This window comes from Lichenostomus cassidix, chromosome 10 (assembly GCF_008360975.1).
Source record: "Lichenostomus cassidix isolate B80296 chromosome 10, HeHo_3.0, whole genome shotgun sequence".
Taxonomy (NCBI): Eukaryota; Metazoa; Chordata; class Aves; order Passeriformes; family Meliphagidae; genus Lichenostomus; species Lichenostomus cassidix.
This window is the reverse complement of record NC_139491.1, coordinates 13,641,009-13,655,810: the sequence shown is the minus strand read 5'-3', so window position 1 is coordinate 13,655,810 and position 14,802 is coordinate 13,641,009. Positions and strand designations below refer to the sequence as shown.

The window sequence follows — 14,802 nt, the reverse complement described above, 5'->3', positions numbered from 1 at the left end:
TTCTCTCTGACCTAGATTGGGATTTAAACCATGCTACTATTGGCTGTTGAAGAAATTTTCAAGGGGAGGTTTTAAAGAGAGAAAATGCTTGGGAGAATGCTGTGCTGTACCCTGCACACAAAAGCCCTGAACTTCTGAGCCATTTCAGTGGCAAATGAGGAATCTTACCTTGGTGATGCGTGTTGAATTTGCATATTCACTCACAGCACGCTTTTTGGACAAAATGTCTTGCTCTCTAGTGAACTTCCCTGTTTACAAAAGAGCAATGAGGCAGAATAAATTAGGAGCATTTACTGAAATCTGCTTCGGTCCAGTGGCTCCCTACAAGGCAGTACAGGGAAGTGGAGCACTGAGTGACTATATATCTCCTATATGTTTAGCTCAAAAGTGCATGCTATCATATGGAACATTATAATATTATTTTCCATGGTATTAAGACTTCAAGTTGCTGAATATCTCAAAGAACTGGGCTGCCTAGAAAAAAATATTACACTTTTATTTATCTCTTCAGCATCTTGAAGAGTTTTATCAGATGTGATACAGACTTGACACTGTCTGGTTGATTTACTAGTATCTTCTGTCGTTTGACTTGACACCAGAACCTCAGCTGCATTCTGGTAGATTATTTTGGCAAGTATTGTAGCTGCACAGTGCCTTGGTTTGTATCTGTCCTAAAAAGGGCAGAGCCTTACTGGGTTAGGGAAATGTGCCCCTTCTGTTATCCCATCAGTGCTCTTCCTTGCCTCCAGCTTGGACTCTATGTGTGTTCCCTGCAGCAGCACTCACCTTACTGTTGGAAAATATACCAGTTTCAATTTTTTTTTATATAACTTTAGTCAGGGCTTTTGTTTGCCTTTTCCCCATGGGAATTTTAAGTCTCTCTTCAAAGGACTGTTTCATCACTCAAGGTGTGATGAGTTTAACATCTCAGCAAACTGGGAGTAGGACAGAAGATACACAAAAAATAATGACCATCACTGACCATTAACAAACATCAACTCCCAACACCAGGTCAGAGACACATGGTCTGGGAAAAGAAAAATAAGAACGAGGACCTAATTAGCATCAGGGACGAAGAAATCGGTTTCCAATAGGAGGCCAAATAGTAAGAACTCCAGAACTTGAACCAATGAATTTCTACAGGTTTTGACTGTATAAAGTTTGTGAGAAATCTAGTAAAATTCATGTGTCATGGAATGATTTTTCTCTGCACATCTGGGCAATGTGTGGGTGAAATTATTTCTATTGCACATCCTGATCAGAACAACATCCTGACCAGAATAAAGTAATGTCTTGATTCTCTAACACTAAAAGTGTTGGAGGGTTTTTGTTTTTCCTGCAGTTCTGGTGACAATTTTGGCAATCACAGATGGGACAATGCTTTTGACACTGTATGGATTCCGGGATCATGAAGGCCTCCAAGTGCGCACAGAAAATATTATCTGGGGAGATCTCACGTTCCCAGAGTCCAGTGAGTTCAAAGCAGGATCCCTGGGTTTTGTTGTTTTGGTTTTTTTTTTCCACAAAGGCATCACTTCGGGATTAATGTAAGGTTGATAGTATAATTGGATAATGAAAATAAATCGCTAGTGATGGTATAATTTGCTCTATTCTGAATCCTCTATTCAATACATGTGTAAAGTAATATAAGCAACTACCGAAGTGGGGTTGAGTATTATTGTGCTTATAATAGTAATTTTGAGTGTCGGCACCTGGTTAAAATGCAAGTGCATGGTGAATTCAAAAGTCTTTGGTTGTACACAAGGATTTGGTGTTTTTTGGTGCAAAAGCTAAAATAAGGTGTTTGTTGTAGGGATTTGGGTTCCTTGTGTTGGAATTCTCAGAAACTTGATTTGGTATAAGGGGTGTGCCAATCTTGCAATTGACTGCGTCAATTATGAGTGTGTCATAGGATGAGTCCTCACTGCAACTTCCCTTTTGCATGGCTTGTGGTGAAAAGCCAGAATTGGCAAGTTAAAGTCATGAAGCCAATTCTGCAAGATATGCTGTGAGTTTGTCTCTTGTTTTATGGGCTTCATGTCCCTGAGGGATTCAAGTCCTCTCTGTGTTATTTTATGGGGTTCATGTCCCTAAGCGATTGAAGTCCTCTCTGTGCTGTTTCATGGGGCTCAAGTCCCCTGGAGGGATTGAAGTCCTCTGTGCTGCATCATGGGGTTCAAGTCCCCTAGAGGGATTTGAGTCCTCTCTGTGCTGTATCATGGGGTTCACATCCTCTCTCTGCTGTTTCATGGGGTTCAAGTCCTCTCTGTGCTCTTTCATGGGGTTCAAGTCCCCTGGAGGGGTTCAAGTCCTCTCTGTGCAGCCTTGGGGAAATCTGTGCCCCGTGCCTTGGAAAAGCATGTTTGATACTTGCAGTGAGTTTTGTGACCATTGCCTTGGGGAAATTGGTCCCTCGTGCTTTGGGGAAAAGCACGTTCCAAAACCTGCATTGAATTTTGCCGCTGCTCTCTCATGGAAGTTTTGTTTGAAAAAACATGTTCTGGTACTTGCATTGAATTCTGCAGCTGCTCTCAGGGAAGTGTTGTTTCCTGTGCCTTTGGAAAAGCACGTTTTGATACCTGCAGGGTGCAGTGTGCTTCCCAAGGAGTTAGTCTCCTTCTGTGTGAGGTTCCAGTCCTTTTTGGTCTCAACTATAAGCAATTTGATTTTTTTTTTTAATGTGTGTGTGTGTGTGTGTGTGTGTGTTAATTTGAGTTTTGCCAGCACATAAAATCAATGCAGGGATGCCTGTGAGATAAAAGTAATTTGCTGAAAGTGTTGAAGTCCACAGTTAAAAGAATTATTTGCATTGCTAAAGACCCAGACATTTGGTGGGCTGACTGTGAGCAACTGTTCTAAAATAAGTTGTCATCAGGAAACTTCATGAGAAATTGATAAATTAACCAGTAATTAAGTGCTGGAGCTGTGCCTTATTTCCACCAAGGGATTAAAATGCTCAGCTTCTCAAGTGCTAGTGCCAGTGGGTTGTTGTCTGCTGAACCTGATCCCAGTGTCAGCAAAACAGAACATAGGAAATGTACCAGTGATCTGCTGCTGCTCCAAGAGAGTCCTTCAAAGGTGATCATGGGAACTGCAAAACTGTCAGTGTGACTTCAATGCCAGGAAAATGACATGAACTGCTGTAAAAAGTAAAATCAATGGACACATAGATAAAGCTGATGCTCTGTAGAAGCATCAAATGGATTCTGTTAACTGAGGTTATGCCTCACAAATCTATTGGCATCCTTTGAAGACATCAAAAAGCACATTGATACTATTTTCATGCTTGAATGTGGGATCAGTGTAACCTTAGATTGCAAGACTAAGCCTCTTCGGACCCTTACCCCCAAGGCAGTCTGGACTGAACTATTTCCTCTCCTCACCTGGATTCAAGCAGAGCAGGAATTCACATGATGTATATAACCTAACCATTTTTATAGTAATCTTCACTCCTATAGAAATAGTAAAGTAGAGAATAATGCACATAGCTCCCACAGTTTAAATCCCGTGGGTAACAGTATATAGTGTACTGAATTTTTAATAGCACATTATTCAGAGTATCACATAAATTGTTATTACTGATGTAATAAAACCTAAACCAACACAGCTGGAGAGACCAAGGCTGTAAATACACCATATATTTTTTGTATTGTAATAATACGGGCCAAATTATTTTAAAGTCTGCTGATTTTAGTTGAATTAGACAAACCCTGAATGTGTACCTCTACTCTAATTCAACTCCCTGGTCAAATGCTTTTCCCTAATTTATATCTCAATTTCCATACAGAAACTGCTGCATGGTACACAAAGGACATTCTCTTTTTTACAGATTGGTTCCTCTGGCTAGGGTCAAAGAAAAAATTCAGGTGAGGAAGATCTGAACACACTGTAGTTCAGCATTCTAAGTTTTTTAGTACATAAACCCTCTATTTCTTTAGTTCTTGTATTTTCTGATCACGCCTCTGTCTCTGCTGTAGTCCCTGGTGAAAAAGTGCTCAAGATGGGAAATATTTGCAATGTGTAGCTCAGGTTTAGCTAAGCCCACCTTGAAGGAGAGGCAGGGCACACAAGGGGATCCCTTGAGAATTTGTTCCTTCTTCTCTGTGATCTCAGTGTCCAGATAAAACCTTTCTGTCTGAATTGTGAATATGAGATCAAACCCACACCATGTGGGCTTTAAACTTTTTGCCCATAATCTGTAAGGCCTGATCTCCCTGACACTGATTTCAGGGAGAACTAAACTGGACTTTTCTCTGAAGCAGGAGCCAAGATTTTGCTTTGTTCTTGACTGGCTGGGCACACCATTAGCCTTCAGTGCATAACTGCTGTCACTCCATTTATTTATATATATATGTTATATATAGTTGTGTAACTGATGACAGTAAATTTTAAAGCTTGTTGTACAGCCACGTCTGTGTGTAACACGGGTCCTGCCTGAGCCAGTTTAATCTCTGGACAGGCGTGCCGGCACACAGGGGCACAGATAACATTCCAGTGCAGAGGGCCCCGTGACAGGGCTGTCACTGCTGGCACATGGCAAGGTGTCACGGCAATGCTGGGCTGATGATCACGTGCAGCACTGTTATCAGCTGCACTATGCTGTGCTGCCTTCTCAGTGTGCTGGGAATGGCTCTAGGAGAAGCTGATCTGCTAGATTATGGTATGGGCAAGTCTTACTTCCTGAATGCATCCAGAAAAAGAACGTTTCAGTATAAGAAGAATTTTTATTTTATAGCATAGATCAATTTAGTACAGACAAATGCTTTGTTTTAGCCCAATTCCCTGCTCTTTCTTTCTGCATAGTCCCTTCTCTCAAATAGCTTTGCTATTAAAAACAAAAGACATTTTCGTAAATATATTAATGCAGCATGAAGAAAATCTCAACGTATACTCAGTGGACTTTGCAGGGATCTATCTAAACCTTGTGTTTTCTTAACTTGAATGGGATACATTATCAAAACCTTTCATCTTTCTACAGGGCACAGGTTTCCTATAGCAACCCTGAGACTTATTAAGGATACTTGTACGGTTATGAAGAGGAGGAGATCTGAGCCTACCTAACTGACAAAAGGAATGTAACATGAAAGCCAAAGGTAATGACAGATTTGACTCCAGATACACAAAAGCAAAGTTGCATGTTTGGCCTATAGATGGAGCTAACCAGGACAGTGGATTCATGGTTCTAAAACCTAATTCCCATTGGGAAAGTGACAAACTCATCAAGCCACCTACTTTCATCTGCCTCCCACTCCACTTGGCCCTTAAAGGATGCCATCCAGCCACAATCTGACCCACTGTTGGAGAATAATATTCTGTAAGAGTTGCTGTTCCTGGTGCTTTGTCCCCTCTCTCCCACAACAAGAGCATTGGTTTCTTCCGCCTCCATGTTCCCCTCATCCCTCATCCTTTAGTAGGTGAGTTGCCAGTCTGCCTGTTCTTCATTCTTTTAATTCCCTTTCATTAAGAATTATTCACATTTGATTGTTTAAATCCTCTGTCTTTCCAGAAACAAGTTTTGCTTCTGGGATTCCTTTTATGTGTAAAATATTTAGAACATAGATGAGAAATTTATCTCAGGCTCCTGTATAAGAATATTAGATTGCCAGGCCCAATTCCTTTGAAATTCTACAATCAAGAATTTTTAATTTTTTAAAAAAAGGTATTCTGAGGTTCATAGCTGACCCTTTATAGGGTGTACTTGGGAGCAGACCCAGCAGCGATCTTTTGTTACTTCTGCACAGTATCTATGTTCATTAAGGTAATGAAGCTATTAATTGAATATGTAAGTTCAGGTAATTAAATACAAGACTTATTTCTTTAGTTTAAAGGGTAATAATAAAAAATTTAAACTTGCAAACTAGATCACACATTTAGTGATGATGAATGTGAGCTGGAAAGTGCAATATTCCAATATGAATTAGTTAATTGCATCCATTCATTAGGTGATATACATTAGCAGAAGGTCAATCCATTTGAGGCTTGATGTGTTTTACAAATAATAAATTCCAACAGGTACACTGAAGAGAAATTCAAAATAGAAAGTTTTTTTATATATTTAAATTCAGAATAAAATCCCTACACCCAAGAGTTCCCTATGAGTTCACAGTTATCAGCACAAGCTCTTCACAGCACTCCTGAGGTCACTCTGTCCAGTGAGGGACAGGTGACATTTCAGCTGCTGGCTTAAACTAGAATGCTAATTTTTGAAACTGACCCAGTTATAAAGTGAGTCAAACATTGAGCTTTTTCAAGCATTTTCTCTTTATCACTCTCACTGAATTATTTGTAGCCTGCTTAAATCCTTAAATTTGCATTTCAGCTTTGGACTAAATTTACCATAAATTTACCAAAAACTGGTAAATTTACCAACTGTTTCAGGATCCCTGTTGCTTGAACAAATTATTCTGCCCTTTAGGCCTCTTCCTTTTGCAAATTTTGTAAATTTACCAATTGTTAATTTGCCAGCAATTAACAGTTCTAGTGGATATAAAATGGCCAATATCACAGATAGGAAACCTGATCTGTTTGACTAATTTTTCTAAAAATTATCCATTTGAATAATTTTTAGTAGAAAACAATGTTGAATCAATTTTTCTTCATTAGCCATTTGTGAATTTTCAGTAATAAAATGGTTGTTCTTGATATCAGCATTTTTTTAATGGTAAAGGTAATGTAGGAATAAGGACAGTAAAAGTAGATTTTATTCTGTTGATTTAGAACTTAAGATATATCCAGACTCAAACAATTATGAAGAGTATTTATAATATTAAAACAATCAATTCCCTGAGATACTTGAAAAAATTCTTAAATTTTAATTTAGAAGTTCCTCACAGTATTGTGGGTGTTGCTTCACAGATCATATTGCCTAGGTGTATAACAGTACCTTTTTTTTAAATGCATAAAATAGCTTTGTCTGATGCAAGGGCTGCCACCATCCTGCACACAGCTCAAGGGCCATAATTCTTAAAGAGATTTCAAACAGTGAACCTCTTTCAATGGTCAGGCATAGAGACATTTAGAGAATTGATTCAATTAACCTAGAGGAAAAAAGTGCTATAATGTGTGATTTATGTGTGCAGATAAATTAAAATACAAGTATCTCCTGAAGAGCATTTGCTGCCCTCATGGTCAGTAATGAAAATAGCAGGCAATTAAAATAGAACACCTGAGGTTGAAGCATTAATGTATATATCAGAAAATGAAGTTCAGATTTCGTAAGTGGAAGTCTGAGCTGAAAAATAACTTAGGGGAAGTTTTTATTTGATCTCGATTTTTCTTCTAAAAGTAATTTATAAAGCACACAAGAAATAGGAATAGACATTTACTGAAGCAGGAGGCAAAGGGTACAGAGGAGTGGGATCTCTCAATCAATACTGAATTTGTATGAGGAACCAGGAATATCCTTGCTAAATGGTAATGGAACAGCTGAGAGAAAAAGTTATATATAAAGGAACTTATAGGTCATATTGAAATAATTTTGGGGTAGATTTTGCAGTTGATCTTTAAAGGAATCACTGGAAGTGTCTGATAGAGTGATGTGACTCAGTTCCTTCCTGTGTGTGACAGTGCTTAGAGTCTGGAGCTCACTCAGGAGCATAAGAAATATTCCTGGACTAGAAGTAGTGAGAACGAAGAGCTCTTGCTTGGAGTCTTGTTGGAGTTGCTGCATCCCATGCCCATTTCAGTGGTGTATCCCTGTGGGCTTTGGCACAGCTAATCTGCCCAAGAGAGCTTTTTGAGATACAAAGAGTTTTACCCCATCCTCTGGTTTTATGACTCCCTTTAGACAACAGGTACACAGTAGTGTGGAGCAGAAAAATACCAGTTACTCTGTCTGAGAAACCCAGGAATGCCTTAATTACATTTGTATTGCCTTTAACATTGCAACTTTGTCCTTTGCACCCTGTCTGGCTACCACAGGTCCTATTCCCAGCAGATGGTGTTTGTATAAGCCAGGTCTATATCCTTATCTATAAATAACACCAGCTGCTGGGGGTCGGTGGAGAAACTGGGGCTTCTATGTGTAACAAAGGTATATCTTCATATTGTACATTCAGGTTGCTCAAAATATTAAAAAAAAAAACAAACCAACCTCCAGGAATGATTTTGATGTTGGCTGTATAGCAGTCTAAGTTCTAACACTGAAGCAAGTCACTTGGTTGTTCTTCATTTTATTGACAACCATTTCATCACAAAGTGTGAAGACTTTGTCATTGCAATCTGAAACAGAACATATTTGTTTCCTGATTTACTGTCTAAGTAGAAGTTCAATTAAAACCTATTCATGTGAGAGAAGATAAGCCAGTCTGACTTAATTGACAGTTGATTTAGTTTTGCAAATTGACAAAAAAACCCCAAAACAAACCAGAAACTACAGCACTGCAGTAAGTGGTTTCTCTGCTCTATGGAGGTGTTTAGGGACTGCTGGGCTGAACCTGGAGTATTGTTTCTGTTCTTTATTTTCTTTTTTTGGACTCACTTTTTCTCTCACAATTTAATTTGTTTCCTTCTGTATTCATTGTTTTTACTGAGTTATTGTCATAATAGCCAAGGCAATCCCTTCCAATTAAATTAATTAAATACTAAACATTTACTTGCATGATTTGAAGCCAAGACTTGATTTGCTGTCATAAAGTACCCAGCGTGGTGCTGAACCCTGGAATCAGCTCTTCAGGCTGGGTCCGTCAGTGTCCCCAGCATCCCTAGAGCCTTAATTCCTCACTCTGCTTGGCAGAGCAGCCCTTGTCCTTGGTGGGAGCTCACCTTGGCCTGGGCACCAAGAGCTGAGGCATTGGTGTCTTCCCAGGTGATGGAAGAGGAACTCCAGTTGGTCCCTCGTTGTGTGGGAGAGCAACAGGACACAAGTGCCATGTCTTCTGGGGGGCCCTCTGAGGGACACTGCAGACCAGACCTGCGGAATGGTAAGTGCAGTGCCATTCTCCATCTGGCAATGCCAGCAAGCTGTTGGTCTAAAGGTCTCCAAGGGCTTTTGCAAACAGAATTGTTTTTTAGGTGTAAGAGGAATGTGGTTTGTACAACATGTAGTTGATGAAGGTCATTTAAGCAGCTCCAGATTATGTGGGTTTGAGCTGCATCTCCACATGTACTGGAATCCCTTCTCACCAAAATCTCCTGAATTTTATTGATTTAATAATGAAACTGTCATACAGTTTCCTCATTCCTGAAACTTGTTTAAATGCATTCTTTTTTTCAAAGGAGCACATCCCCACTCTGATTTATTTTAAAATGGCTTTTAGAAGGTGTCATCCTTGTGATGAAGTGTTAGGTCTGTGTTGCCAGTGTGCCATTAAAAATTGAATTTCTGACGTTTAAATGTCTCACTCATCCCAAGTGTCACAGTTTGACAGCTCTGCATGTCACATTACAGCAGAGTATTATGAATCCATTTCCTCTGTCAGGTCAAAAAAAAAAAAAGACTAAAAATGAGAGAAAGCAAAATCTGCAGTCTCCTTCATTAGTGAGATGGAAATTTACAGAAATATGCATGTTAACCCTGAAATTACTTAACTGGCACGCTGCACCTTGTGCTGCCTGTCTGTGCAGAAGAAACCTTTGTCCCATGCTCCTCTACAAACACTAAAAGAACGCTGGGACAATCTTTTCACTTGTCTGCAAACTTGTCAAACATGGAGTGAGGAATATAAAGGGAATCAACAAACAAATATTGTAACAAAATCATATCATGGACAGATCTCATTGTTTATTCTTGACTGTGTCAATGAAAAGGTCATGTGGTGTTTTTCTTGTTGCTTTGTTTTGCCAGCTTTAGACAGCTGTATCTTTGGTGTCATTTCTCTGTTCATCTATCTGGTATGTGATAACTTCAAAACATGACATCTGATCGGGTTCAAAATGTTGGGAGTGTTTGCATCAGTAAGCACAACTTCACTGATTTTGCCTCAAGTACTGAAAATGGCCTGGGCTTTCTATGTTTTCTGCCTAGAAGGTTTGACCAGGGAGAGTGTAGGGCTTTGACAAAAACTTCTGATGCCTGTCAGCTCAGTCAAGGTAGCAGGTGCTGTTGCATGCAGCAAGGCAGGCCAGGTGTACCCAGCACACGCTCTGCTTGCTGCCTTGGCAGGGTTTGGGATGCTGAGTTGGAGATGTGCCTCCATTTGGCCACTGCCTTCCCAGTAACCCAGTACTGCTGTGCGGCATTGCCCAGCCGCTTCTCTCGCGGGACGTGGCCTCCCGCTTAAGAGGGCCCCCCAAAAACATAACAGCTGGTATCAGTGGCTGTTGCTTGAACAAATTATCCTGCCCTTAAGCCTCTTCCTTTTGCAAAGAGCTTTGGAGCTGAGAGCGAGCGGCCGCGGCCTGCCCCGGCCGTGAGGCGCTGCTCCCCCGGGCGCGCTGTGCGGAGCAGACCGCGCTGAGGCCGTGGCCGGCAGGGGGCAGCAGGCGGCCGGCGATGGCGCTGAGGCGGCGGCAGGTGGGGCCCGCGCGGGGCCGCTCGGCACCGGGGCACGGCGGGGCGGCAGCGCCCAGGGTCGGGGCGCGGCTGCTCCGGCGGCACCGCCGCCAAAGGAAAAGCGGGCCGTCCCGGGCGGCAGCGGCCGCGCTGTGGGCACACCTGGCGGGACGCTCGGGGAGCGCCCCGGGGGCGGGAGCAGGGCAGGGCGGGCGCAGGTGAGGCGCGGAGCCCCCGGCTGGTAGGGCAGGGCGGGCAGCCCGCGACGGCAGTGGGCGCCGGTGGCCGGACGGGGAGCGGGCACGGACACGGACACGCTGCCGCTCAGGCTGCGCCCTGTCCGAGCCCTCTCGGCGCCTCGGCCCGGGACCCGCGAGGGGCCGCCCGCCCTGTCCCGTCGAGCCCGCGCCCGAGCGCAGCCGCCTACCCAGGGCCGCGCTGCCAGGCAGCACCGCCGGCGGGACACCGTGCGCCGGCCACCCCCGGCCCGACAGGGCGTCCCCAGTGCAGCCCGGTCTCTCCCCGTACGCCGCTACCCCCGCCGCAGCCGGGCTCCCCAGCCTGTGTCTCCCCGCGGGGTGCCCCGGGCGGGGCTGGAACCGGGACTGGCCTCTCCCGGCCGCGGCGCCTCCCCGCCGGCCCCCTCCCGGCCCCGGGGAGCCGAGGGGGAACACGACGGTGCCGGTGACCCCGCTCCCCGCCGCCGTTCCCCGGTGTCGCTCCTCGGGCAGCAGGCAGCGACCCGCGCCCGGGGGCTCCGTGCTGCCGCGGGGTGACGGGAATGCCCGGGATGGGATGGGACGGGACGGGGTGCGGGGCCGTGGGGGGAACGGGGAGGCTGCGCCGCAGTGAGCGGGGCTGTGCCGCTCTCGCCCTAGGTAGGATGGACCTGCCCCCCTGCCTCTGCCCCCATGTCCAATAAGAAGAGACCCGGCTTGACACCTGCCTATATACAGAGGAGGAGAGCAACATCTTCAGCGCTGGGCTTTGGAGGGGGGGGAGCAACCCAAAACACAACACAGCATCAGGGCAGAGCGGGGGGCTCGGTGGTATTATAAAACCCCCCCAAGACTATGACTTCCAGTAAAATTGAGATGCCCGGGGAGGTGAAGGCAGATCCTGCAGCTCTGATGGCATCTCTGCATCTGCTGCCTTCTCCCACTCTCAACCTTGAAATCAAATACACCAAGGTAAGTTGTGTTCGTTTGTTCTGGCAGAGAAATTAATGGTTTTCTCTCCAAAGGAGGGATTTTGCTTAAAATCAGTTTCATTCTGCCCTACCCAACCTGAGTGTAGAGATAAAAAAAAAAAAACAAAACCATAACAACAGACTGCTAAAAGACTGCCTTGAATCTGTAATAAAAGAAACAGATTTTTAGCCCTGTAATCATCTGAAAAAACACAGGATAATAGAAAAGCAAATTATATCTGCTGGGACTGGCTTTGCCACTTCTCTTTAACTGTACTGTTTTCTGCAGAGCTGTTGGGGTTTATTTTCAGCTCAAAATCAGTAGTTCTTGAATATGTTTTGGTTGCTTTTGATGTGCTTCAGAGGACATTACTATACATACCTGTGTATCTCAATCAGAAAATAAAAATGTTTTCTTTCTTGAATTACCCCGTGTGCCCAAGGGACTCTTTTACAATTCCTGGAGGACTCTTAATACTACCAGGTTGTTACAGCACTGGAGCAGGTCTCTACTAACTTCCGTGACTCTTGAATACACCCTTGAACAATATTGCGAGAGGGCATGTTTTTCCTACTAAGCTTTAAGACTAATTTTCATAAAGAGAGGGTTAAGAACAAACCCTTTGGGTCGGTGTAGAATAATCTGCTGGTTTTCTGTGGTGTCTTACGAGGCTAAATTGGTTTTGTCAATTAAAATGTGCTTTAAGAACAATTTTTTATTTGTAAATGCATTTTGAATTTTTAAATTCGTTTATATATTTTTCATCTTTGCATCTTTAGTATCTTTAAAGAATGTTTAAATTTCTGTTGGAGAGGTTTCAAATCTATTGTATAAACAAATTACAATGTGTCAGACTTTGTTTCTAATTGCCAAGTAACTTAATAGGAAAATAAGCACATCAGCACTGGAAAAAGGTGATAACATTTTTATCTACTGGAAATACAACTTCAGGAGGTTTAAAGCTGATAGGAGACTCATTTTGGCCGATGTAGTGTAATTTTTTCCTCCATATCATCACTTTAAAAGCTTTTCATCTTTTCTCTTTTTTTTTTTTAGTGAGTGCCAAAACTAATTTGTCTTCTAATTTGTTACAGCAATTCCATGTTCTAGAAGAATGTTTCAGAGGAAAGTCAACTATTTTAAATTTCCTTACATTTTAATGCAAACTGCAATATGCAAATTTAAAAATGCATATGTTTTCTTGCTCATAATTTCTTTTAAAATAGTTGAAATAAGTAAGGAATGCAGTTATTGGATGCTGTGTAGTGCTACACCTCGGGAGCAATCATACTGCGCAAATAGTATTTGGCATGAATTTTGTTCATTGCTGGTTTCAGTGTGAACTGTGCTTCAGGAGAGTTTGGTGGGAAATACTTGAGAGTAGTATCACAGCCAGTTTGCATCATAAGTATACTTGCATTTCTCTGGTCTGAAACTGGAGAATTGGTTCTAAAAATCTTTGAAAAATACAGCAGTCATCAGCAATCATAGCTTTCTTTCTGTGAGAATGTATAGTGACCTTTAATAAATCAATACCCAGTGCCATCATCCCCGATCCACAATGTTACACATTTTACATGAATAGAACAATTAAAAGAAAGTTATTTAATTTCAATATTAAGTAAAAAACAATGGCAATGTGTTTCTTCTAAGCTTGAGTTTGAGGTATCAGGTAACTCCTGGTTGCTTTTGAGAAAAATTTGGTTTAGGACAGGTATCAAATGTTTCACTTGGCATATCCTCTGTCTCTGTTTTTCTGTCTGTCTCGTTCTTTCCTCCTTTTTCTCTTTCTCTGCAGGAAATTCAAGTGATTTATAGATAATTGGAGTCTTCAGCTTGGAGTTTTGTCTTGGGCAGGACTTTTATCCAGGATCCACTTTCCCACCTATTACAAAGAAAAACAATCAAAAATGAAATAATGGATTGTAACTTGATTCTTTCTTTTAGGGGGAGTGGTCACTTCATGTCCTAAATGACAAACAACTTCCATAAACAATAAATAACATTAGACTAAAGCACTTTGGCAAGGAAAAAAAGAAAACAACAACCCCAGACCTTGTAAAATCAGACATCTGTAAGCATTCCTAGCAGTCTCTCTCCTGCTTGTTAGCTGGGAATTTTAAATACACAACCAGGACACAGAATTCTTGAACTCTTTATTACAGCTGTCTATGAATGTAAAAACATAACCATTTGGGAGTTAATTCTTTGTGAAAACCAGAGATATCTATGAACATTTAAACTTAGTGAAAAAATTCTAAATCTATTTTGCCAATTAAATTCTATTTCTGTAATTCTAAAGTTGGTAAATAGGCAGGCTCTTTAGGGTAGAACATGTTAAAATTCCAGGATTCCCTAAGTGAATTTTGTTAAAGCTTTGTAATTTGTACCGGAAAAAAGAAAATTATTCATTAATCTTTTAATAACTGCATTACCCTTGGGGTTGCTGTGAAAGTTCCTTCCAACTGCATAGATGAAACAAGTATCACCTGTGTAATTCTCATTTATTCGATTATTTAGCAGAGTTATTGAAACTTGTGAAATATTACGCTGGTAAGTTTGTTGAAATGAGCAGAAAACTCTGTGTGAAGTCCTTGCGATCCATACACCTGACAGAGCACCCAGAGGCTATGTAGGTTTGGATAGGTGAGAAAAAATATGATTTAGTGATGAAAATTACCCAATGCCATGGTTTTATGTAAGATGTGCAGCAGTAGCTGTTGGGACTTCAGTATTGGAAGTCAGCCTATGCTGCTTTAAAAAAACAGTCATTAGAAATATTTTTCCCAGTTTTTTAATACTTTGGCACAGTCTGTGAAAAAGAAAGTGTTGTAGATGTGTGTAATAAGAACTGGTGAGCAGGATGTGAACCAGACATGCAGGTGAGTATTCAAGCACACAGGGTTAAGTTTTTTTGTGTGGCTGGCAAGTACTAGAACTGCTGTATTCAGGATTATCTCTCTTTTCACTGTGATGACTCCTTAACTCTTTACTTTTTGATACTAATGTTTGGGGAAGGATTGCATCTGCAGAATAGGGCATCTTGGAATATTGCATGGAATTAGGTTGCTCTACAGCCCCGTGGAACAGCAAGCCCTCCACAGGCTTGTCAGGAGCGTGCTGGCAGTGCTATGTTCCATATGTAAGGGGGCACGTAGGTAGGAAGGGGGTCCAGCCCTC

General features: G+C 42.0%; 1 protein-coding gene across 4 annotated transcripts in view; it reads left to right on the top strand.

Annotated features, from left to right (window-relative positions):
• ALDH1A2 (aldehyde dehydrogenase 1 family member A2) overlaps positions 1–14,802 on the top strand; it is a 78,778-nt gene that overhangs the window by 12,975 nt on the left and 51,001 nt on the right. For 2 of the 4 annotated variants that reach the window (XM_085070740.1, XM_085070741.1), the window contains exon 3: positions 8,807–8,921. In XM_085070740.1, the coding sequence (XP_084926866.1) occupies positions 8,919–8,921 (3 nt within the window). In that variant the 5' untranslated portion in view covers positions 8,807–8,918. Of the gene's footprint in view, positions 1–4,980; positions 5,094–8,806; positions 8,922–11,268; positions 11,623–14,802 lie in introns of those variants that run through there. The other 2 variants (XM_085070743.1, XM_085070739.1) reach the window with 2 other exon arrangements.